General features: G+C 43.8%; 1 protein-coding gene across 1 annotated transcript in view; it reads left to right on the forward strand.

Annotated features, from left to right (window-relative positions):
• The first annotated feature begins 8,959 nt into the window (after nt 1–8,959).
• LOC118399950 (protein phosphatase 1 regulatory subunit 12B-like) overlaps nt 8,960–23,178 on the forward strand; it is a 30,158-nt gene continuing 15,939 nt past the window's right edge. Inside the window, exon 1 of the mRNA XM_035796191.2 lies at nt 8,960–9,382. Coding sequence (XP_035652084.1) covers nt 9,275–9,382 — 108 coding nt within the window. The 5' untranslated portion in view covers nt 8,960–9,274. The remainder of the gene's footprint in view (nt 9,383–23,178) is intronic.

Here is a 23,178-nt window from a genome sequence, read left to right on the forward strand (position 1 = left end):
GGTCTCTTAGCAATCATGAAAAAGTGAAGTACAGCTTATGTGAAAAAAATGTAATTCCTCTGCTAACCTCGTAGAAATGAGAGAAAAAAACACAATTCAGAATTTGATGGGACCAGAGTAAGGAAGAGGTGAACAAGTTTGTATCAACGTGGTGAGCAGTGAGAGACGGTTCTTACTTAGTTAATTGCACCCCCTGGGTTTAGCCTTTATCAATGTAATATAGCCAGGAGAATGGGCCATGTCTCGTAGCTACTAACAATCATTTACAAATATTGAATACATAAGGGATAATCAACGAGGGGCTATGCATTCTCTGGGGAAAATAATCATGACATGGAAGGTAAGTTCCACATGGCTATAGTTTAATTTATTTTCCACTAGAAATGTGTTCATTTGACTGTAGAAGTGTGACAACATCCACTGAAGTAGCTAATACGTTTACTAGCTGGCTAGAAAGCTAATGTAGTTGTCTTGGTAACCAAACAAACAGACTTGCTAGCTTGGCTAACCAAACTACCATCCAAGGTTGCTATTATGAAAATCCCAATATTATCAACAATGCAAATGTTTTCAATTCAACTTTAAAATAATACATGTAACAATAAACTTCATAGCCATTGAATTATGCCATGCATTATAGGGAAATAATGCATGCTCTAGAATATCCTTCAAGCAAATCAGAAATTAGTATTCAACAATGCCATGGTATAAATATTTATATTAATTTCACGTAAACATTTGCATTAATTGAGCATCATTTCAAGCTCCAATGAATTCTGTCAAAGTGGACAAACCCAAGACATATATCGGCTCATGACCTGATCTTGAAAATGGAATATATTTTACTAAAATGAAATGAGGGAGGTAGTCTACAAGTAGCCTGTTCCATTTTCAGCGAGTGATGTGCGTCACATCTTGGTCTATGGGCTATGTGACCTATTGCATGCAAAATGAGGCAGGTCACTTACCACAGCCTACTTAGGTCATGCTAAGTACTCTGTGATTACAGGAATTATTTCCATGACTGTCCATCTTCAGTTACCACCTCTTGCAGCATATCATGATCCAATCACCAGCTCTGGTAAATGCTACAGTAAAAGATGAGGTATAAAAAAGAAAAGTACACTGACTGCACAGATCATTAAGATTTCTGTGCAATATTTAAAAACTATGCAAGTTGCTGCATGCACACAAAAATGATTGAAACAAATGCCTTTCTCTTTATTTTGATCAAATATAGCATAAACAATGTGGGTTTATGTATTAGTTAAGAGTTTTATTGGATATTGAAATGTAAACATTTGCACTAGGAATTCAAGTAGAGAACCGAGGATGCCAGTATATGACTGCGTTCAACCCCAATAAAATAATGGGCTGCCAAGACTTTCCCAGCATTGCTTTTCCAGTGTCCTGTCTGATAAAATGTTAAAAACAGCGACATCAATTCCGCATCCTACAATCAATCTCACTCCCATTGCCCTTTTTAATAGAGACCTCACCAAGAGCAACAGTTTACTCAAAATGAGTCAGCATCAGATAACTAGGACAGACATATTGCCTAAATCCAACGGTTAGAGCAATGGGTAACTGACAACCGGTGCTGACTCGGTGGAACTATCTGTGGGAAAATGAGTTGTGTGGGAGACAGACGGTCCTTACTGTTACTAATAGCTGTCCTGTGCCGCCTGCCATACCACATGCCTAGCTCATACTGATGACATGTGCAGCAGTCTTCCTTCGTGGCCCTCAGTGATGTCTGCTCTCCATTTTCTGTAATGAACCACAGATGCACCGCCATGCCAACCATGCAATCGTGTAGGGTAAAGAGAAGCCTACCTATTGTCACACCGCCGTTTTTTTCCATCCATTCCTCTGGTAAGAGACTTGATTGACACCGACACCTATTATTGTGGCACAGTAAGGCCCAATCATAAGAACTCCCCCAAGCTCCAGAGAGGTCAGAGTATGAAATGGTCTGCAGATAATGTAATGGCATGTCGCTGGAGGGTCAAAAGAGATGTGTATTTTCTGTCCACAAACAGCTCAGGAAGGACATCGTCAAACTTATTCAAGAGCTTGTAATGGATTACAACAAGAAAAAGGGCGGGGTTAACCATCTTGACCAATCTAGGAGCTATTGCAAGATTGGACACACAGGCAGAAAATTATGGAATTATGAGTTGTGTGTGTGTGTGGGACAGTGCAAAGGTCCCCTTCCCAGAAACAGCAGACGGTGTCCCTGAAGGCATTCAAAATGCAGTTTGTGCATTCACTTTGTAATGGCTACAGTGGCAGGAAGCGAGGAGCCAAAAGTGTGGCATCAGGGGGTGTGGACTGAGTTGTTACTCATACTTTGAAAGCAGGCCACTCCCTGGTGAAGTTTGAAGGGCGCAAGAGAGGGTTTGTGGTGTGCATCCGAAGTGGAGTGGGAGATGTGTTCTCTTCCACTTTGCAGGATGGGGCTGTGCTTCCAGAAGTTCCATGACATGCTGTCAGCTAAATGTAAACACTAAAGTGACAGTGTGAAATATGAATTTGTCCTACAAATCTTACAGGGAAATGGTGTACTTTTTAATGGTCTCTGAACAGTTGTGTTTTGTACCTTCTCTCTGTCTAATACTTGGTATATTTTGAGTTTCTCTATCTAATACTTGTGCCATCCACTGAATTGTTGTCAAAGAAGGCTACTATTTCTACATTTTTTTGCCAGGCCTGATCTGTACTCAATCTTACCGAGAGAGGTTATCTACATTTTGAGATGGTCTCTGAAAAGTTGTTTGCTATTTTTACATTGTTACAGTAATAATGGTTGTCAATCAAATAGCCTACTTTGTGTTTGTTTTGAAATACTTTCTGAATGTTGTCCTCTGGTCACATTTTGGATTATTTTTGTAATTTTTATATGTAAATAATATTGATACGTATAAGATATTGTACTTTAGTTTTGTTTTGATAGTGAGTGAGTTTACAGAATGAAATACAAAATGTGTGTTATTCCTATTAACAAAACAAGAAACACGAACAGCGCACCTACATAAAAACAGGAACAATGACGACTGGGGAAAAAACCAAAGGGAGTGACATTTATAGGGCAGATAATCAAGGAGGTGATGGATTCCAGGTGAGTGTCATTATGCGTGTAACGCTGGTGACAGGTGTGCGCCATAACAAGCAGCCTGGTGACCTAGAGGCCGGAGAAGGAGCACATGTGACAGTACCGGCTCCAGCCGCAGGATGCCGACCAAGATGACTATCCCGGGGATCAGGACCGGACCTGTCACATCTGCTAAGGCGCCAGAACCTGTCGATCCGGCTGAGGTCCGGGAGCATGACGACCTAGAGCACTGGAGAGAGAGCATACGTGACAGTACCCCCTCATCGGTGTGCTCGGCTCCAGCTGCAGGACAACAAACCAAGGGACGATCCCGGGGATCCGGAGCGGACCAGTCGCCTCCGCTGAGTTGCTGAGCCGACTGAGACCTCCCCGATTTCCTCGGTCGAGGCACGGGAGCCTATCGACCCAGCTTAGGAATGGGAGCCCGTCGAGCCAGCTGAGGCATGGGAGCCAGCTGAGGCATGGGAGCCCGTCGAGCCAGCTGAGGCAGGGGACGTCGAGCCAGCTGAGGCATGGGAGCCCGTCGAGCCAAGCTGAGGCATGGGAGCCCGTCGAGCCAGCTGAGGCATGGGAGCCCGTCGAGCCAGCTGAGGCATGGGAACCCGACAAACCGGCCGAGGCCTCCCAACTAGCTCCAGTTCGGACACCCAGACCCCACATCACTCCCAACACGCACACACACAAAAACAACACAGCCTGATGCTTCCCTTTGTTGAGTCGTCAAAACGATGTATGCTGAGAGTTGGGAAGCAAGTAAAGGGAGTGAATGCATTTAATAAATAAATGAACTAAGCAAGAACAGCGCACCAACATGAAACAGGAACAATGACGACTGGGGAAGAAACCAAAGGGAGTGACATACAGTGGGGCAAAAAAGTATTTAGTCAGCCACCAATTGTGCAAGTTCTCCCACTTAAAAAGATGAGAGGCCTGTAATTTTCATCATAGGTACACTTCAACTATGACAGACAAAATGAGAAAAAGAAATCCAGAAAATCACATTGTAGGATTTGTAATGAATTTATTTGCAAATTATGGTGGAAAATAAGTATTTGGTCAATAACAAAAGTTTCTCAATACTTTGTTATATACCCTTTGTTGGCAATGACAGAGGTCAAACGTTTTCTGTAAGTCTTAATGCAAATTAATTACTAAATGAATTACTTAAAAATCATACAATGTGATTTTCTGGATTTTTGTTTTAGATTCTGTCACCTCACAATTGAAGTGTACCTATGATAAAAAATTACAGACCTCTACATGCTTTGTAAGTAGGAAACACTGCCGATTTAGCAGGTTATCAAATACTTGTTCTCCCCACTGTATAGGGCAGGTAATCAAGGAGGTGAAGGAGTCCAGGTGAGTGTCATTATGCGCGTAACGCTGGTGACAGGTGTGCCATAACGAGCAGCCTGGTGACCTAGAGAACAGAGAGGGAGCACAGGTGACAAGTTGCATAGCAACAGCATCAACTTCCAGGAGACAGGCGAAGCGCTAGGGCTCTCAACTGAAAGGATACCATTAATTTAAAATATACTTAAATGAACTAATTACTAATACTAAGTAATTATGTAGTATACATTATGTTAGTATGGGTAATCCAAACACAGCTCAAGTGGTTTGTACACTCAGTGTATATCCTTGTTTATTTTTTTTTGTCAAACTGCATTACAGCATATTCATTTTCTCACCATGAATGAGGACCATAACTGTCACAGAGTATGTCATATTGTTTTCTCTCATTCATTGTCTTTACATGTGTAAAATTCACCTTGTCTCTAGAACAAAATCTTACGTTCTTTTTTCAAGCAATAAGGCACAAGAGGCAGTGCTGAATCATGAATACAGTCACAGATAAATGGCATTGTTCGGCTAGTCAACCCATTTACCAGTGACTGTATTCATTATACAGCACTGCCTCATGCGCCTTTAAACTCTTACCAACATATTAAAATAACAATGAATTACTTATTTCCATTAAAACATTATTTTGGTAATTCATACAATTCCATTCCAAAGATTTAGTCCTTTGCTATAAACGTGACCAAGTCATTCATATTTTTTGCATTGTTGCTATGCAAAAGGACAGGTTGTCCGTTCTGAACAAAATGCTTGCTATGCAGGCTGGATAACATTCTTGTTGATAGATAGCCAACTTCAGCTAACTCAGTCACGTCAAACATTAAACCTGGACTGACAGTACACTGGCCGCATTTTCGTTTTGAGCTTTTTTTCTTTTGGCATTAACTTGGATATATCCATGACAATGACATTGATGCATAAATTCGACTGGCACATATGCTGACCAAACTGCCTGTGTTGCATGCATGAACGTAATAAAATAAATGTACACATACGCTAATAAATGATTTCATCCAAGCTGCTTTCGCGCGTCAACAGGCATCTGCTTAACCAGGAACTAAAATAGAACTTGGTTCTATTTGAGACACTTCATGAGCTTCAAGTCCTGCCTCTACCGCCTCTCCCATCTACTCTATGCTTTCTAGGAGCATACTAACCCACGTGAGTGATTGAAAGATGAATGAGGTCCACTTTCCAGTTCAGTTGCTGGCGGTAGTGCATCTTAAAGTTGGTTGCCAATCCATATATTACAATCCACAGAAGAAGAACGAAGGAGTAGAAATTAATCAAAGAAAACAAACTAAAAACGAACTAGGTTTCCTTTTATCTGTTGGAGTACAGAACACACAATTTATGTGACTCATAATAGGTCAAAATTCTACAAAGATCCAGAAAAAAAAGGATCATACGCTTTTTAGGTAAAATAATAACCCAATGTTTCTCTCCCAGGACAAATTAACTAGCAACAGCAAATGTGTGTTTCGACCTGTCCCCAAATCAGTAAGATTGGTACAGTTGTTTTTGGTATTTTAACCTGCATGACATGAACGCGTCTGGTTGAGAGACACAAAAAACATGTGCACGATGGCGCACTCGGAAGCATGTGCAGAGATGGTTTGGTCAGCATGTCAGTAAAAGTTGTCTCGTCTCATCTGGGGCACCGTTCACTCTATTTATGTATGGTACGACATAGATCGAAATTCAAAAGTGAAACATTATTTCTGAGGTTGGACAGACAGACATCGAGGCGTATTTACCCCACTGCACCAAACTGAATGCTAGGCTGGAAGCAAATGGAAATAATGTGAGAGTTGAGATAAATACAAGAGATGTTTTTGGACAGCAACATGAAATTGTTATGGAGGCGCAGTGATCATTTTCAGATAGGACTGTTAGCATTCATCTGTGTGCCTGTGACTACCAATACAGCAGGGCTGAAGAAATTCAGCCCCCCCAGCCACTAGAGCCATGGCATGTTCTCCACTTTTCCATCACTCTGGCGTGGGACATATAGGTGCATCATGGCAAAAACTATAAGACTGGCCAATACCTTCTACCCCCAGACCATCAGGCTGCTGAATAGCCACCACCTTGTCAGCTACCTGCTTCCCCTGTCCCCTCCCCTTCTGGAGTGCAGGTAATTGTTTTAAAAGCGATTGGAGATAACACCATCTCCAGTGACGAGAACCATGTAGCTATGATGCATATGACAAAAGCTAAAACAGGTTTTTAGAAATGTTTGCAAATTTATATTAAAAAAAATATACAGTGGGGCAAAAAAGTATTTAGTCAGCCACCAATTGTGCAAGTTCTCCCACTTAAAAAGATGAGAGGGGCCTGTAATTTTCATTTTCAACTTTTTCTAAGCCTTTTGGAAATGTTTTATGCCACCAGGCGGTGCCAGTATCCACAGATCAGTGTCTCATTGTCAGCGTGTGTCAAAATGTGAAAGAGAATTGTTCATACAGTACTGATGTTTGATCCTGTGAGTATTGTGAGGATAATGTGATCTTGTGAGTATTGGGTTAGCAGGTCTGGTAGTATAAAATCCACACAAAGTATTGAACATACTGTCATGATCTCTGTCCTGAAAAGTTATATTTTATTTTATATTATTTTTTTATATTTTTTTATATTATATTTATTATTTTATATTATTTAAAAGTTCATACAGGTCAATTCCCATGCATTGTAGTTTGTCTGGTCTTACCAGGACATGGTTACAACACGGTCATTGATTTTCATATACTATTTAGAAAATATAAATAAACCAATCAAAATAGAACCATCGCGCTCTCCCAGAAGCTTGACTGGTGCGTCAAACCTGCAAATTCAATACAAACTGAAAGGTGTTGCATAAACCTTTCCTCATTACTCTCTTATTTAAATGATTTTCACTGCAACAGGGATCGCGTACACAGACGATTCGGCTTGACACCCTTCTTCATCGTGTCGGTACAGTTTCCTTTTAATACAGCATTTGTAAGTAACAACCGATGAGCAGCAGGTGCTACTAATCAGGGTTGTCACTCATCTACCAATCTTGGGATGTGGCTTTTCTGGTATGCCTGTATACAAATGAGTCACAAAGAAATACAGAATTATAGGGTATGGGAGCTGGCACGAAGGGCAACTCACAATTCATCCGCCCCAGGTGTCCGCTCACCTCATATCAATTCATGAGACTCCCCAACACAAAGAACATCAGGCACAGCCGTTCAGAAATATGTGGGGACAACTCATAAACAATGTGCAAAATCTAATATGGACAGTGTCCTTGTTTAACAGTGCAAATTTGGCGTATAGGAAGGAGGTGAAATCAAATTCTTTGTTTAAACTGTGTGGAGATACAGCCTTTAACGTATATATCCACATGGTGACTATAAATACACCAACCTGTTTGGTGTGATTAGGCTGCAGTTTTTCTGATTAATCATGTGGAGTGGTATTGCTGTTACCGATATATCACTTTTCAATTGGTCGGAGCAAAGAAATTAGGTAGAGAGATATGACAAGCTATCATTTTTCAGGGCAGAAATATAATTGTTGTTACTGTCACATTTAATTTTATGCTCATATCCCATCTCTGTAAAGTGAAGATAGTGATTATTTCTCCAGAAGGTATGTGTATAGTATGTGTACTGTATTTGTATATGCTGAAGGCAGAAGTTGTTCTTAGTCAGGCATTGGCAACTGATCCATTACGGGAGCAGTAAGCAAAGGAAGTAGGGATCATGAGCCCCAGCCAAAATACTTCCTGTTGTTGTCATCATTCCCTCCGGCCCCCTTCTCTCCAGCAGCCAAATAATCCCTGTGAGGCTAAAGGATTCAGCTCATTTGCAGTTTGTAGTCTACTGTACGGTACTGAGAGGACCTCTTCTGGCCACTGTGTGACATCATGTTTTATAAATATACACATTAAATATGTGGTTGTACTTTTACACTAAGGGAAAACTAGTATCACATATGCGTGAGGCTGTCATTACATTTTTTTTTTAAAGATAATCTTCATAACAAATTCTAAACTCAAACAAATCCATATTAGTCCACAGCTGAGGCAAAATGGTGATTAGAGAAGGAAAGAGGGAGAGACAGAAGGATAAACTGTGAGACAGAAAGAAAGAGAGAGAGAGAGTGTCAGGCAGAATGAGAGCAGAGTTCTTTGCTTTGATGTTTTCATTTTTGTTGAAAGACCACAGTCCAGTGAGAGAGTGCTCTCATGAGCGGCACTGCTGTCAAGTTCCAGGCAGTGTCCCTCCACATATATTCTACAGCAGGGTTTCCCCAACCCTCTCCTCGGGCCCCGCCAGGCATTTCACATTTTTGTTTCCAACCTAAACTGGCAGACCTGAATGAATTAGTAAACAAATCATCAAGCAGGTGTGCCAGTTTAGGGTTAAAACAAAAATGTGAAACGTCTGGGGGAGCCCACTCTAGAAACCCACTCTAGAGCACCGCCCACCCTCTACTTCCTCCACAGCGCCCTCATCTGTGGATCACACTTCTGCTACTCACTCACCCTCAACTCATCGCACCATAACACAACATCACTTGAAGAGAGATCACACCGCTGTTTTTCTATCATTAGAACTCTTCAATTTGGATCACAACTCTGGTTCTGTCCCTTCACCACCATTCACATCACAGGGATTTTAACTGTGTGTCACTGGATTGTTTATGTAGTAGTCTTTTGGAATCCCATTGGTTGGACTGCTGGACTGGACCGCTGGACAGGACTGGTGGACAAGACTGCTGGACCAGACTTGAACCCCATGCAGTGTATAGTAGCCTGGGGCGATGTCATCTCTTCTCTCCCCCCGCAACGCAAAGGATCAGCCACGCACGACCAAGTCACTCTCTGACTCGTCTCCCACTACACCCTCGCTGACTTCCAGAGGCCTCAAAGTAAGAGCAGTTTACATATCTTTTCTATGGGCAATAACAAGGAAATGCCTAGGATGCTGTTAGGCTGCTGTTTGTAAACATTGCTATGTGCAGAAGCTCAGATAAAATGCAGTGCTTGACTTTTGACTACCATCATTTGTTTGGAGCACAGTGCACTGTGTGTAGGTCTAATACTATAGGTTAGTGGTTCCCAACCAGAGGTACTACAACCTTGGCCTATCCACAAGGGGTACTTGTGAAGACTCATGAGACCATAGGCCTACTGTTAAAATGCAGGAGGGGGTACTTCATGGGTACTTCAGGAACAGCAAACTCATTTGGTACAGTAATCAAAAAAAGGCTGGAAACCACTGCTGTAGGTGTTATGCTTTTACGATATCCAGGAAAAACTAGTTATTTTGAATATCTTTCTTTGTTTAACCATAAATGTTGAAACCAATGTAAATGTTTGATGAGCAGACATCATCAGATTGTAATGGCAGATGGTGATGAGCCCTCTTGGGCCAGGTGGCTTATGTGGGAGTAAATTTGACTAAAGGAAATTTAATTTTCAGCATTGGCTGCATGTATGTAACTATTCAAAGATCATCTCTTTCACAATGAGGCTCTCTCTCTTTGTGAGAGAGATGTCCAATACAGCCTCAACATTTACTTCCCACGATGGGTCATATAAGTCCTGGATAAGTTTGGAGTTTCCATGACATCATCAGCTCTATGCTATTTTTTTCATCAGGCAGAAAGTTGCCTTGGAATTTTACTGAGAGGGGTCCTGTGTAACTCAAAATAACGAGGCAAATGACACATAAAACTCAGATTGGCATTGAAGATAGATATCTGACAAGATCAATAATATCAAACCCTTTGAGAAGCATGCTTTCAAGTGGATCCTCCTGTTATCACTCTGGACAAGACTCTGGCAGCACCTTTTTTGCACAATGAGCCAGGCAGCGAAAAATAAACAGTAAAATAAAAAAGAAATTGTAATAAGAAGTTAATCTCAAATGTTTACTCGAGCAGTGACACTGGTACTTTGAGAGAGAGTGAGCAAGAGAGCGAAATAGACCAAGACAGCGAGAGAAAAAGAGTGAGACAGCAAACAAAAGAATGAGGGAGCAAGACGGGGAGAGAGAGAGAGAGAGAGAGAGAGAGAGAGAGAGAGAGAGAGAGAGAGAGAGAGAGAGAGAGAGAGAGAGAGAGAGAGAGAGAGAGAGAGAGAGAGAGAGAGAGAGAGAAGGAAAGATGGTGAGAGTACTTAGAGCTGGCTTGTATTGGAACGCAGACACAGTGTCTATCCCTCCGCTGGTCCAGTGGGAGAAGCTCACATTTTCCTATTGGGAAGAGCTGGTCAGCAGACAGTCCCCCATGGCATCTAACAGAGCAGGAGGGGAGCACAGAAGAAGACTCTGGGCGCAGGTGTGCAGAGGGAAGGATTTGATTTGTGTAATCAATATGGCAGTACTTTCACCTAGCCTACTAGAGAACCAGGTGGAGCTACAAGCATATTGTTTATACCCAAATCTACATGAAGTGCCTATGAGTTAGATTTTATAGGGGTTATTATTGAGTGGGTTGGTCAGTGTTGGAAGGCTTGATAGACCGAGCAGGCCCTCTCCATCACAACAGCATCTCCCAGTGCTGGATCCATGATCCAAAGCAGAGCTTCAAGGGGTCAACAGTAAGCCTTATTTTAATGAGAGCTTACCATGGCTCCAAACACACAGACAGACTCTTCAATAAAAGAGAGCTGACAGTGTTGACACAGACTGAGAGCTTGTTGATGTCTGATGGGAACCTTTGTGTTTTTACACGAGGCCCAAGACTAAAGCAATGGACTGATCCCCTCCTCCTGGACCACCTTGAACAATTCAGTTTAATCTATATCTGTGGAGAGACTGGCCAACACTATAGATCCTAAAGGCGCCCGCATACTAGGTTTGGTTTAGACTTTCACCTGAAAAATGAGAAAAGCGGCAATGTTACTGTTTTGGCCTCTTGCTAAAACATAGCCGGTTCCTCAAAATAGTATGAAATCAATAAATCTGTAAATTAATTTGGATGTTTTTGCCGACGAGGTCTTCGTCACACATTTTTAATCTAACTGAGATGTTAGTTGCAGTATTTTCCAAGTGGGGGAACAAAATGCAGGAAAACTAGTCGTCTCTCATTGAACGGCAGCATTGAAGAATTGAAGAATCCCGTCCATAGTTCTCACTCCTACTAGGAAGAGTAGGCTGTTGACCAATCACCTACGAAGGGGTCACCTACGAGGGGTCATCTACGAAGGGACGTAGACTTTGGCTACCAAACTTTAACGTGCCTCAAGAAAAAAATGTGCGCAAACAGCAGAAACAATGTAACCTGTCGAACGAGGTACAAAACAAACAAAAATGTAATCATAATATATGCGCAAACTGTTTTGACCGGGAAACATGTGATAGGCTTTACTTGATGTGCAATGGTTTGTCCCCAGCTGGAAGAAATGCTGACAGGTAGCCTGGTCTGTAGTAAAAAAATAAAGCTGTCTAAACAATGCAGTGAGTCCTTACATCTGTGTACACCTTACATCTGCCTTTAGTCTCTCGTCCATTTAAGTCTCTCTTATTCTTGAGAGCAATAATAGGCAAGTGCACAAAAACAAGAGAAAATGCATATGATCTTACTTTGTTGACTTTATCCATTGACGTGATTTCTAGATTGCACAATAGTAATCGATATTAAATGCCTTCACTCTTGCATGCCATGGCGTAAAAGCATACCTATTTGGCTTTGTTGGTTGACCTCTTGTAATTGCCTGACAAAGCGCTGGTCCGTCATGGTTCCCTAGTCACATCGAAAAGCAGCATGGGCTTCAAAATGGAAGTAGCCTGTCCACTGCAGCCTGAGAACACAGAGGTCAGGGCCTGGTCCAGATACTGTAGGAGACTGACTGAGGATATATCACAGAATGATTCGGTCTGCAGTGGAACACATCTCCTATTCTATCAGTAGTACACTTCTCAGCTCTGCTGAAAACAGTCCACATGGTCAGTGACCTGAACCCCATCGGACACTATTAAAAGAAGCTCAAACAATGCCATTTTTGCAGGAGTGTCTCTTTAAGAACACACTCGTACACCCTGCCTCCAACCCTTCAGCAGGCAATATCCATCAGGATTCCCAAGCTAAGCCACTGCCAAAGTTATGACCTTTTTTGGATATGTTTAGTTTTCATCTCTGGCTCTCAGTTAAAATGCATGTGGCTGTTTCCTCAGTCCTTCTCTAACTTGGTGTGAGCTTCAAGTTTCATCCCAAGATGCCCTCTGCTGATAAGCGCATGCCTGGCTGCAGGGCAGTGTGAAGGTCTAAGTCTTCCATGCGAGATCATAACTAGGGCCAGGGGATTTTTCCTGACCACTTGAAATGAAAATGAAAAACACCAGAATCCTTACGCAAACGGGTCACAAAGTCCTTTACAAAGCCTCATCTTGACAGCTCCGCTCTGTCATTTTAGAGGCTGGTAATACAGTGGTCTTATTGAGGTCACTCAAGTAAGGTCCAGAGCAGGGCTGAGGGAGATTCCACTGGCAACATTCAAACAAATAGGGGAGCAGACGTATAGTGGAGTTTATTGCAAACGGTAATAGAGAAATGCCTGTTATGGGTCTCATGCCCAGGTCTCCAAGCCCATAGGCAGGACTGCCAACCAAAGTTCCAATATGGGTTAACTTTAAGGAGGAACCTTGGCAAGGTTCGTTACAATACAATAAGTATGACCCAGGCAGTTCTGTGAATGTTCAGAATGTTGTATTTGGGTCATGACTTGGACTGCAAATAATGGAAAATGGAAACTCAAACACGTTCACTTTGAAGTTACTTTGTACCAATCACTTTGGTACAATATGCACAAGTATGTGGTACATCACAACTCTAAACACACACAAAAAAAAGAGATCATCAAAATGCCTCCTGTTTTAAAACCCTTAGCACATTCTCAATTGAATGAATACCACAAACAAATTCAGTCATTTGTTCACTGCACCAAATCACTCTTGCAATTTGCATACACACTCATTAATTGCTGATCACTGGCAACATTCTATTTTTTACATCATAAATGTATCAATTGATATCAATTCACGTTGGATGGTGAAACTAAATCATATATGGATGGGGCTGTACCTAACTACATCATCATTCTCCATCAGCCACTGTGCTTCAATAGGTAGCGTGTCCAATCAAAAAAATATATTTTGTGTGTGCGTGTGTGATATACATATACAGTGGGGCAAAAAAGTATTTAGTCAGCCACCAATTGTGTAAGTTCTCCCAATTAAAAAGATGAGAGAGGCCTGTAATTTTCATCATAGGTACACTTCAACTATGACAGACAAAATGAGAAATAACATCCAGAAAATCACATTGTAGGATTTTTTATGAATTTATTTGCAAATTATTGTGGAAAATAAGTATTTGGTCAATAACAAAAGTTTATCTCAATACTTTGTTATATACCCTTTGTTGGCAATGACAGAGGTCAAACGTTTTCTTTAAGTCTTCACAAGGTTTTCACACACTGTTGCTGGTATTTTGAGTTTTGAGTAGTTTGAGGTCAGGGCTTTGTGATGGCCACTCCAATACCTTGACTTTGTTGTCCTTAAGCCATTTTGCCACAACGTTGGAAGTATGCTTTGTGTCATTGTCCATTTGGAAGACCCATTTGTGACCAAGCATTTATTTCCTGATGTTGCTTCAATATATCCACATTTTCCTTTAAATTATGCCATGTATTTTGTGAAGTGCTCCAGTCCCTCCTGCAGCAAAGCACCCTCACAACATGATCCTGCCACCCTTGTGCTTCACGTTTGGGATGGTGTTCTTCGGCTTGCCAGCCTCCCCCTTTTTCCGCCACACAACGATGGACATTATGGCCAAACAGTTCTATTTTTGTTTCATCAGGCCAGAGGACATTTCTCCAAAAAGTACAAATCTTTGTCCCCATGTGCAGTTGCAAAACGTAGTCTGACTTTTTTATGGTGGTTTTGGAGCAGTGGCTTCTTCCTTGTTGAGCAGCCTTTCATGTTATTTTGATTTAGGACTCGTTTTACTGTGGATATAGATACTTGTGTATCTGTTTCCTCCAGTTTCTTTACAAGGTAAAGACATTGTTGGAAAAATTGTTTGTCATGCACAAAGTAAATGTCCTAACAAACTTGCCAAATCTATTGTTTATCAAGACTGTGCGTGGAAAAAACAGCTTGATGTGAGTGATGCTAGTCGGGCGGGTGCCAGCAGCGAACGGTTGAAAAGCATGCATTGAGTTTTACTAGTGTTTAAGAGCAATTGGAGGCCACGGAAAGAGTGTTGTATGGCATTGATGCTCGTTTGGAGGTTAGTTAACAAAGTGTCCAAAGAAGTATCAGATGTATACAGAATGGTGTTGTCTGCGTAGAGGTGGATCAGAGAGTCACCAGCAGCAAGAGCGACATCATTGATGTATATAGAGAAAAGAGCCGCCCCGAGGATTGAACCCTGTGGCACCCCCATAGAGACTGCTAGAGGTCTGGACAACAGGCCCTCAGATTTGACACACTGAACTCTGTCTGAGAAGTAGTTGGTGAACCAGGCAAGGCAGTCGTTTGAGAAACCTGTGTGTGTGTGGTCCTCTTAGAGCCATGGGGGTTGGAATATTGGCTTTCTATCATAATCGATTCAACAGTTATCAGAGTTTTTAACCCTGTAGAATGGCCAGAATGACGGTGACTAAATAAATCACTGGATGCCGGCTGGAATCTGTGCAAAAAAAGCTTCTGGCTACCTGACAGGCCCACTTTCCTGTTGAACTCATTTTAGGTTATCTGGTAAAACCACATCATATGTGGCTGTAACTACTACATCATCATCCTTTGTCAGCCAGTGTGCTTCAATACTGTAGGGCAACATGGAAATTGTCTCTAAATGTGCTAGTGCTACAATTTAAAAAATGTGGTGTAGTAACAATCCACTGCTGAAAAGCCTATGATTTTAGCTAATGATACAGTAGAGGTTACAGTGCACGTCACATAGAAGTTGATCTTATGCAATGTTGCTTGGGTCAGAAATGGCGGTGCCATGATGGATTGCGTTGTCCAGACCATGGACCGCTGGGAGAGACAGGAAGTCCCTCCAATGCCTCGACCAGCACAACTGGGTTTGTCTCCACCCGTTCTATCCGGAGAGAATTCCGGGGGGATGCGTCTCTCCCTTCCCAGGGAGTATGATGGAATGGCAGAACAGTGCTAGGGATTCTTCTTGCAACTGGACCTCTACCTGGCCACTGTGCACCCAGCTTCCTCAGGAGGGGAGAGAGTGGCCGCCCTCGTCTCCTGCCTCACAGGAAGAGCGCTGGAGTGAGCAAATGCCGTGTGAAGAGAAGGAGACATGGTGCCAGACCACTTCGAGGATTTCACCCGTCGCTTCAGGTCCGTCTTCGACCATCCACCTGAGGGCAGAGCTGCGGGGGAAGGCTCTTCCATTTGAGGCAGGGGACGAGGAGCGCCCAGGACTTCGCCCTGGAATTCCGGACCTTGGCCGCCGGAGCAGGCTGGAACGACAGGGCCCTCATCGACCACTATCGATGCAGCCTACGAGAGGACATCCGACATGAGCTGGCCTGCAGGGATGCCAACATTTCCTTCGCCCAAGTGGTGGATTTGTCCGAGCTAATCAGGGAGGCCACCATCTCCTTGGCCATGGTTATGCAGGGGGATCATGAGGAGAGAATCAGTTTCTTTCTCATTGACTCTCCTGCGTTTCCTGTGGTACTAGGCCTTCCCTGGTTGGCTCTGCATAACCCCACTATTTCCTAGCAACAGAGGACTCGCACGGGGTGGTCGTGAGAGTGCTCAGGGAGGTGTGTAGGGGTTTTCATTGGTGCTGCACGGTGGAAAGTCCCCCCCAGAATATGCCGATTTGGCAGACGCTGTGCTTCCCACGAGTCACCTGTATACCCTGTCGCAGGCAGAGATGGTGGCTATGGATACAAATGTCTCTGAATCCCTGCGTTGGGTATATTCGGCCCTCTATTTCACCCGCCTCCTCAAGTTTTTATTTTTTGTGAAGAAGAAGGATGGAGGTTTATGCTCGTGCATTGACTATAGAGGTATCAAATCACGGTGAGGTACAGTTACCTGCTACCTCTTATCGCCACGGTGATTGAGTCAATGCATGGGGCGCACCTCTTCATGAAACTGGATCTCAGGAGTGCATATAACCTGGTGCGTAACCAGGAGGGAGTCAAGTGGAAGACAGCGTGCAGTACCACCACAGGACATTATGAGTACCTTGTCATGCCGTACGGGTTGATGAATGCTCCATCAGTTTTCCAATACTTTGTAGACGTGATTTTCAGGGACCTGCACAGGCAGGGTGTAGTGGTGTATATTTATGACATTCTGACTTACTCCGCTACACGCGCCGAGAATGTGTCCTTGGTGTGCAAGGTACTCGGACGACTGTTGGAGCATGACCTGTATGTCAAGGCTGAGAAATGCCTGTTCTTTCAGCAGGCCGTCTCCTTCCTAGGTTATCGCATTTCCACATCAAGCGTGGAGATGGAGAGTGACAGCATTGCAGCCGTGCTTAATTGGCCGACTCCCACCATGGTAAAGGAGGTGCAGCGATTTTTAGGGTTTGCCAATTACTACTGTATATTTATCCGGGGTTTTGGCCAGGTTGCTAAACCCATTACCTCACTGCTGAATGGGGGGTCCTGTAAGGTTGTAGTGGTCGGCTGATCAATTCGGATCCCTCTTTGGCATTCATAGTGGAGGTGGACTCGTCCAAGGCTGGGATAGGAGCCGTGCTCTCACAGCACCCCCCTGTGCTTTCTTCTCGAAAAAGCTCAGCCCAGCGGAGCGTAACTATGATGTGGGGGACCGGGAGTTGTTGGCTGTGGTTGAAGCGTTGAAAGCGTGGAGACATTGGCTTGACGGGGCTAAACACCCTTTCCTCATCTGGACTGACCACCGCAACCTGAGGCAACGTCTCCCTCTGGTCATCCAGGGATCGGTCGGACGGTGCGCTGTCTGACTGGGAAGTACTGGTGGCCCACTTTGGCTAAGGACGTGAGGGTTTGTTTCCTCCTGCTCGGTGTGTGCCCAGTGTAAGGCTCCGAGTCACCTGACCAGACGTAAGTTACATCCCTTACCCGTTCCACAACAACCTTGGTCACATCTGTCAGTGACTTTCTTAACAGATCTTCCTCCCTCACAGGGAAATACCACGATCCTGGTCGTTGTGGATCGTTTTTCTAAGTCCTGTCATCTCCTCCCTCTGCCTGGTCTCCCTACGGCCCTACAGACTGCGGAGGCCCTGTTTACACACGTCTTCCGGCACTACAGGGTGCCTGAGGATTTAGTGTCGGATCAGGGTCCCCAGTTCACAACGAGAGTTTGGAAGGCGTTCATGGAATGTCTGGGGGTCTCGATCAGCCTTAGCTCAGGTTTTTTCACCCCGAGAGTAACGGGCAGGTAGAGAGAGTCAAACAGCATGTGGGCAGGTTTCTGCAGTCCTATTGCCAGGACCGGCCGCGGGAGTGGGCAGTGTTCGTGCCCTGGGCCGAGATGGCACAGAACTCGCTTCGCCACTCCTCCACTAACCTCTCCCTCTTTCAGTGTGTATTGGGGTACCAGCCAGTTCTGGCACCATGGCATCCGGGTTAGACCGAGACTCCTGCGGTGGACGACTGGTTTAAGTGTGCGGAGGAGACATGGGAGGCCGGCCGTGTCCATCTCCAGCGAGCCGCGTGTCGCCAGAAAACCAGTGTGGACCGTCACCGCAGTGAGACCCCGGGGGACTGGGTCTGTCACTCGACCCGTAACCTGCCCCTCCGGCTGCCCTCCCGGCAGCTGCGTCCGTGGTTTGTGGGGCCATTTAATGTCCTGAGGAGGCTGAACGAGGTATGTTACAGATTACAACTTCCCTCTTATTATCGTATTAACCCCTCGTTCCATGTGTCTCTCCTCAGGCCGGTGGTGGCAGGTCCTCTCCAGGAATCTGAGGTGCAGGAGGTCCCTCCGCCCCCTTTGGACATCGAGGGGGCCCCGGCGTACATCGTTCATTCCAGGCATCAGATGGGGGGCCTTCAGTACCTCGTGGAGTGGGAGGGGTACGGGCCGGAGGAGAGGTGCTGGGTTCCGGTTACAGATGTTTTGGATATTGAACTGCTGCGGGAGTTTCACCGTCGCTGGCCGGATCGCCCTGCACCTCGTCCTCAGGGTCGTCCTCGAGGCCGGTGTTGGCGCACCGCTGGAGCCGCGCCTCAAGTGGGGGGGGGTTCTGTCACGATTTCCGCCGACGTCGTCTCCTTGTTCGAGCGGCGATCGACGTCACCGGCTTTCTTGCCATCGCCGATCCATTTTTCATATATCCATTTGTCTTGTCTTGTTTCCATACACACCTGGTTTTTATTTCCCCAATCAATCCACTTATATTTAACTCTCTGGTTCCCATCATGTTTTGTGTGTAATTGTTTTGTGTTATGTGGTGTTAGTTTACACGCTTTACTGTTATGTTCCGTTTTTTTGAGCGTGTTTGATTTATGTAGTGCTCTCGTTTTTGGAACAATAATAAAAGCGCGCCTGTTCATTATACTCTGCTCTTCTTCACTTGACTTCACCCCCTTACACCATTGACACAACATGAAAACCTCATCCCAACTGTAAACTATGGTGTAGGGAGCATCATGGTTTGGGGCTGCTTTGCTGCCTCAGGGCCTGGACAGCTGGCTTTCATCGCCGGAAAAATGAATTCCCAAGTTTATCAGTTAAGGTTTACTTACTAGTTTTTCGCTGTCAAGTGGCAAAACAAGTGGGAAACTCATCACGTGCACTTACTGTACTATGAAAACACAGCTAACCAAACAACAGTGCAGAGAATGGGCACTGAATTAAAGGGCAATTACACTCAAACATAAGTTTCTTAGATTTTTCACAGAACTCAAAAGTCATCTCCTGGTGTGGTTGAAGAATTGTTGTTAACACAGAAAATCAAATTGTTCTGTTTTTTCTATTTTAAAAAAGTGTGAAAAAACTGGGAAAACCAGAAAATAAAACCGAGAAAATGGAATTAGGCCAAAATGTTAAAATGATTTTAAAAGGCCCTTCCAAAGTTGTTTGCTGTGCATATGACTGCACTTTTAGTGTGTGTCATCCTGCAGAACAGCATTTTGTGGAATCTTGAGGTCAGGTCCAATATATAGAGGTTGGGCCATCCTAGAAATGTTTTAGTGTAATATATTACATCAAATGTAGCAGACTCTTTAATCCAAAGCGACTAATAGTCATGTGTGCATACATTTTTATGTGTGGGTGGTCCCAGCAATCAAACCCACTATCCTGGTGTTGCAATGCTCTACCAAGATGCATGACAAGGTTACAAAATGCTTTGTGAAACCTCAATTTAATATGATTTATAAAGCCTTTATTAAGCGCTGCTTATGCCACCCTTTATAAAGAACAGGTTTATGTGATATTTGACATAGTGGGTTATGTCACATTTGACATTGATGGTTATGTCACACGGTTATGACACATTTATGAACCCTTTATTTACGTAACCTAGGGGTTAAGAGCATTGATCCAGTAACCCAATGGTTGCTGGTTTGGATCCAGAGCCAACTATGTGAAAAATCTGCCATTGTGCCCTTGAGCAAGGTACTTAAACTCAAATTGTTCCTGTAAGTCACTCTGGATAAGACTGTGTGCTAAATTATGTACATGTAAAAAATAATAATTGCATAATAGATGAAGCCTTTATGAAGCCTTTATAAACTGCACGTCACTTAAAGCGGGACCAAAAAATGTATTTAAGTGTCACTCCACAATAATACAAAATACTTACTGTTTTTAACCACATTGCTGACCACTCAAATTTCGTTTTGAGACACTTAAAAACAATCATAGTCAAACATGGTGGCATTGTCTATAATGTATTACATCTATACACATAGCTGCAAAGTACAGTGGATAAAATAACTATTAGGCACGTCTCCATTGGAGGATAAGGCTTTGGGCGCAGGCATTTACATAATTGTTATCTGGTAAAATGTCACAATTTGTTATTTTCATCAAGATCGTTAACATTTTCATTTTAGCTAGACAGCTGATACCACAAAATTAGGAATGATATATATATTTTTATAGCCCACAGTAAAGCAATGCATGAGCTTCAGTTTCAATGGAACCATCGCTACAAAAAGTATATGCACGTTTATCAAGGGACATGTTTACAATATTTTAATTATGTATAGAGTACAACTTCAACTGTCTAACCAGAACAGCATTCGATTTATATGGATTTGGCTGTCCAACCACAAACTATCAGTCACAGCTCTCTTGGTAAGGTTCTGTCTTCAAGTCTCCAGTGAATGATGAAGTCGCTTCCATCTATGTCATGTGTTCCAGGTTATGGACCGGTGCCACCTGACTGCAGGAGGGGTGGAGTGCATGACACTCCATCCTGGATATGACAGTTTACCTCAAATCCAGACCCCTTGACCTTTTACACATTTTGATACATTACAGCCTTATTCTAAAAGGGATAAAATACATGTTGTCCTTCATTAATCTACACACAATACTCCACAATGACAAAGTGAAAACAGGTTTTTAGAAATGTTTTAGAAATCGCTGCCAAAGGTGCATCAACAAAGTAACTCCGAGGGCCCTCACACTCCTCAACACTCCGAGGGCCCTCACCTCCTCCCTGTAGGCCGTCTCATCATTGTTGGTAATCAAGCCTAACACTGTAGTGTCGTCTGCAAACTTGCTGATTGAGTTGGAGGCGTGCGTGGTCACGCAGTCGTGGGTGAACAGGGAGTACAGTAGAGGGCTCAGAACGCACCGTTATGGGCCCCAGTGTTGAGGATCAGCGGGGTGAAGATGTTGTTACCTATCCTCACCACCTAGGGGTGGCCCGTCGGGAAGTCCAGTACCCAGTTGCAGTCAGACCCAGGGTCTCGAGCTTGATAACGAGTTTGGAGGGTACTATGGTGTTAAATGCTGAGCTGTAGTCGATGAACAGCATTCTCACATCGGTATTCCTCTTGTCCAGATGGGTTAGGGCTGTGTGTGGTTGCGATTGCGTCGTCTGTGGACCTGTTGGGGCAGTAAGCAAATTGGAGTGGGTCTAGGGTGTCAGGTAGGGTGGAAGTGATATGGTCCTTGACTAGTCTCTCAAAGCACTGGCAAAAGGTCGCAAAGTTCAAGGGGGCCGAATACATTTACATTTACATTTAAGTCATTTAGCAGACGCTCTTATCCAGAGCGACTTACAAATTGGTGCATTCACCTTATGACATCCAGTGGAACAGCCACTTTACAATAGTGCATCTAAATCTTTTAAGGGGGTGAGAAGGACTTTCACAAGGCTCTGTATACTGTCTTCAAGCGGTCCGGGAGGAACAAAGGCAGCAGCTCGAAAATGAGGGAGCTGGATCAGGGTCAGGACAGGCAAAGAGATCAGAACTAGGAAAAGGAAAAACTAGAGCACAGGAAACACTGCAAAATGTTGGTAGGACTTGACAAGACGAATTGGAAACAGATAAATAAAAAATGCAGGTATAAATACACAGGGGATAATTAGAGGAAATGGGAGACAACTGGTGGGGGGTGGAGACGAACACAAAGACAGGTGGAATAGATCAGGGTGTGACAGAGGATTAGTGTGGTGCAGGTGTTGTTGCCTACCTTCACCACTTGGGGTCAGCCCGTCAAGAAGTCCAGGACCCAGACCCAGGGCCCTGACTTTAGTGATTAGCTTGGAAGCCACTGTAGTGTTGAAGGCTGAGCTACAGTCGATGAACAGCGTTCTTTTATAGGGGTTTCCCTTGTCCAGGTGGGATAGGGCAGTGTGCAGTGCAATGGCGATTGAGTCATCTGCGGATCTGTTTATTTTTTTATCCTTTATGTAACTAGCCAAGTCAGTTATGAACAAATTCTTATTTACAATGACGGCCTACACCGGCCAAACCCGGATGACGCTGGGCCAATTGTGCTCCACCCTATTGGACTCCCCAATCCGGCTGTTTGTGATACAACCTGGAATCAAACCAGGGTGTCAGTAGTGACGCCTCTAGCACTGAGATGCAGTGCCTTAGACCTCTGCGCCACTCGGGCGGTATGCGAATTGTAGTGGGTCTAGGTTGTCAGGTAAGATGGAGGTGATATGGTCCTTAACTAGCATCTTGAAGCACTTCATGATGACATAAATGAGTGCTACAGGGTGATAGTTATTTAGTTCAGTTACTGTCCCTTACTTTCTTGAGAACAGTAACAATGGTGGACATCTTGAAGGAAGTGGGGACAACAAACTGGGATATGGAGAGATTGAATATGTCCGTAAACACTCCAGGCAGCTGGTCTGCACATGGTCTGAGGACGTGGCTTCAGATGACGTCTAGGCCGGCAGCCTTACAAGGGATAACATGCTTAAATGACTATGTATGAGTATGTTCTATAGTTGCCACGGTGCCCTAGTATCAGCCTCAGCAGAGAGCTCCTATAAATGTGTAAATATTTAGTAATCTGTTAGGTGTTTTTAATCAGCTCTTTTGTTTTTGATAACATTGAGTTTAATTGCATATACTGTATCTGGTGTATTTGAGCCATGGATTTGCAGATTGACTAACAGGTTGACACTTTTAGGCTTGGCTAGCTAGCTAGCGAAATGGCTAATGTTTTTGTTTGCAAAAACATCTGGACACAGTACCAGCTATTCCAAGAACATCATTTGAGGAGTTACCTGAAATGGGAGAGGAATGGCAGATGGAGGAATACAGC

Source organism: Oncorhynchus keta, chromosome 21 (genome assembly GCF_023373465.1).
Source record: "Oncorhynchus keta strain PuntledgeMale-10-30-2019 chromosome 21, Oket_V2, whole genome shotgun sequence".
Lineage (NCBI taxonomy): Eukaryota > Metazoa > Chordata > Actinopteri > Salmoniformes > Salmonidae > Oncorhynchus > Oncorhynchus keta.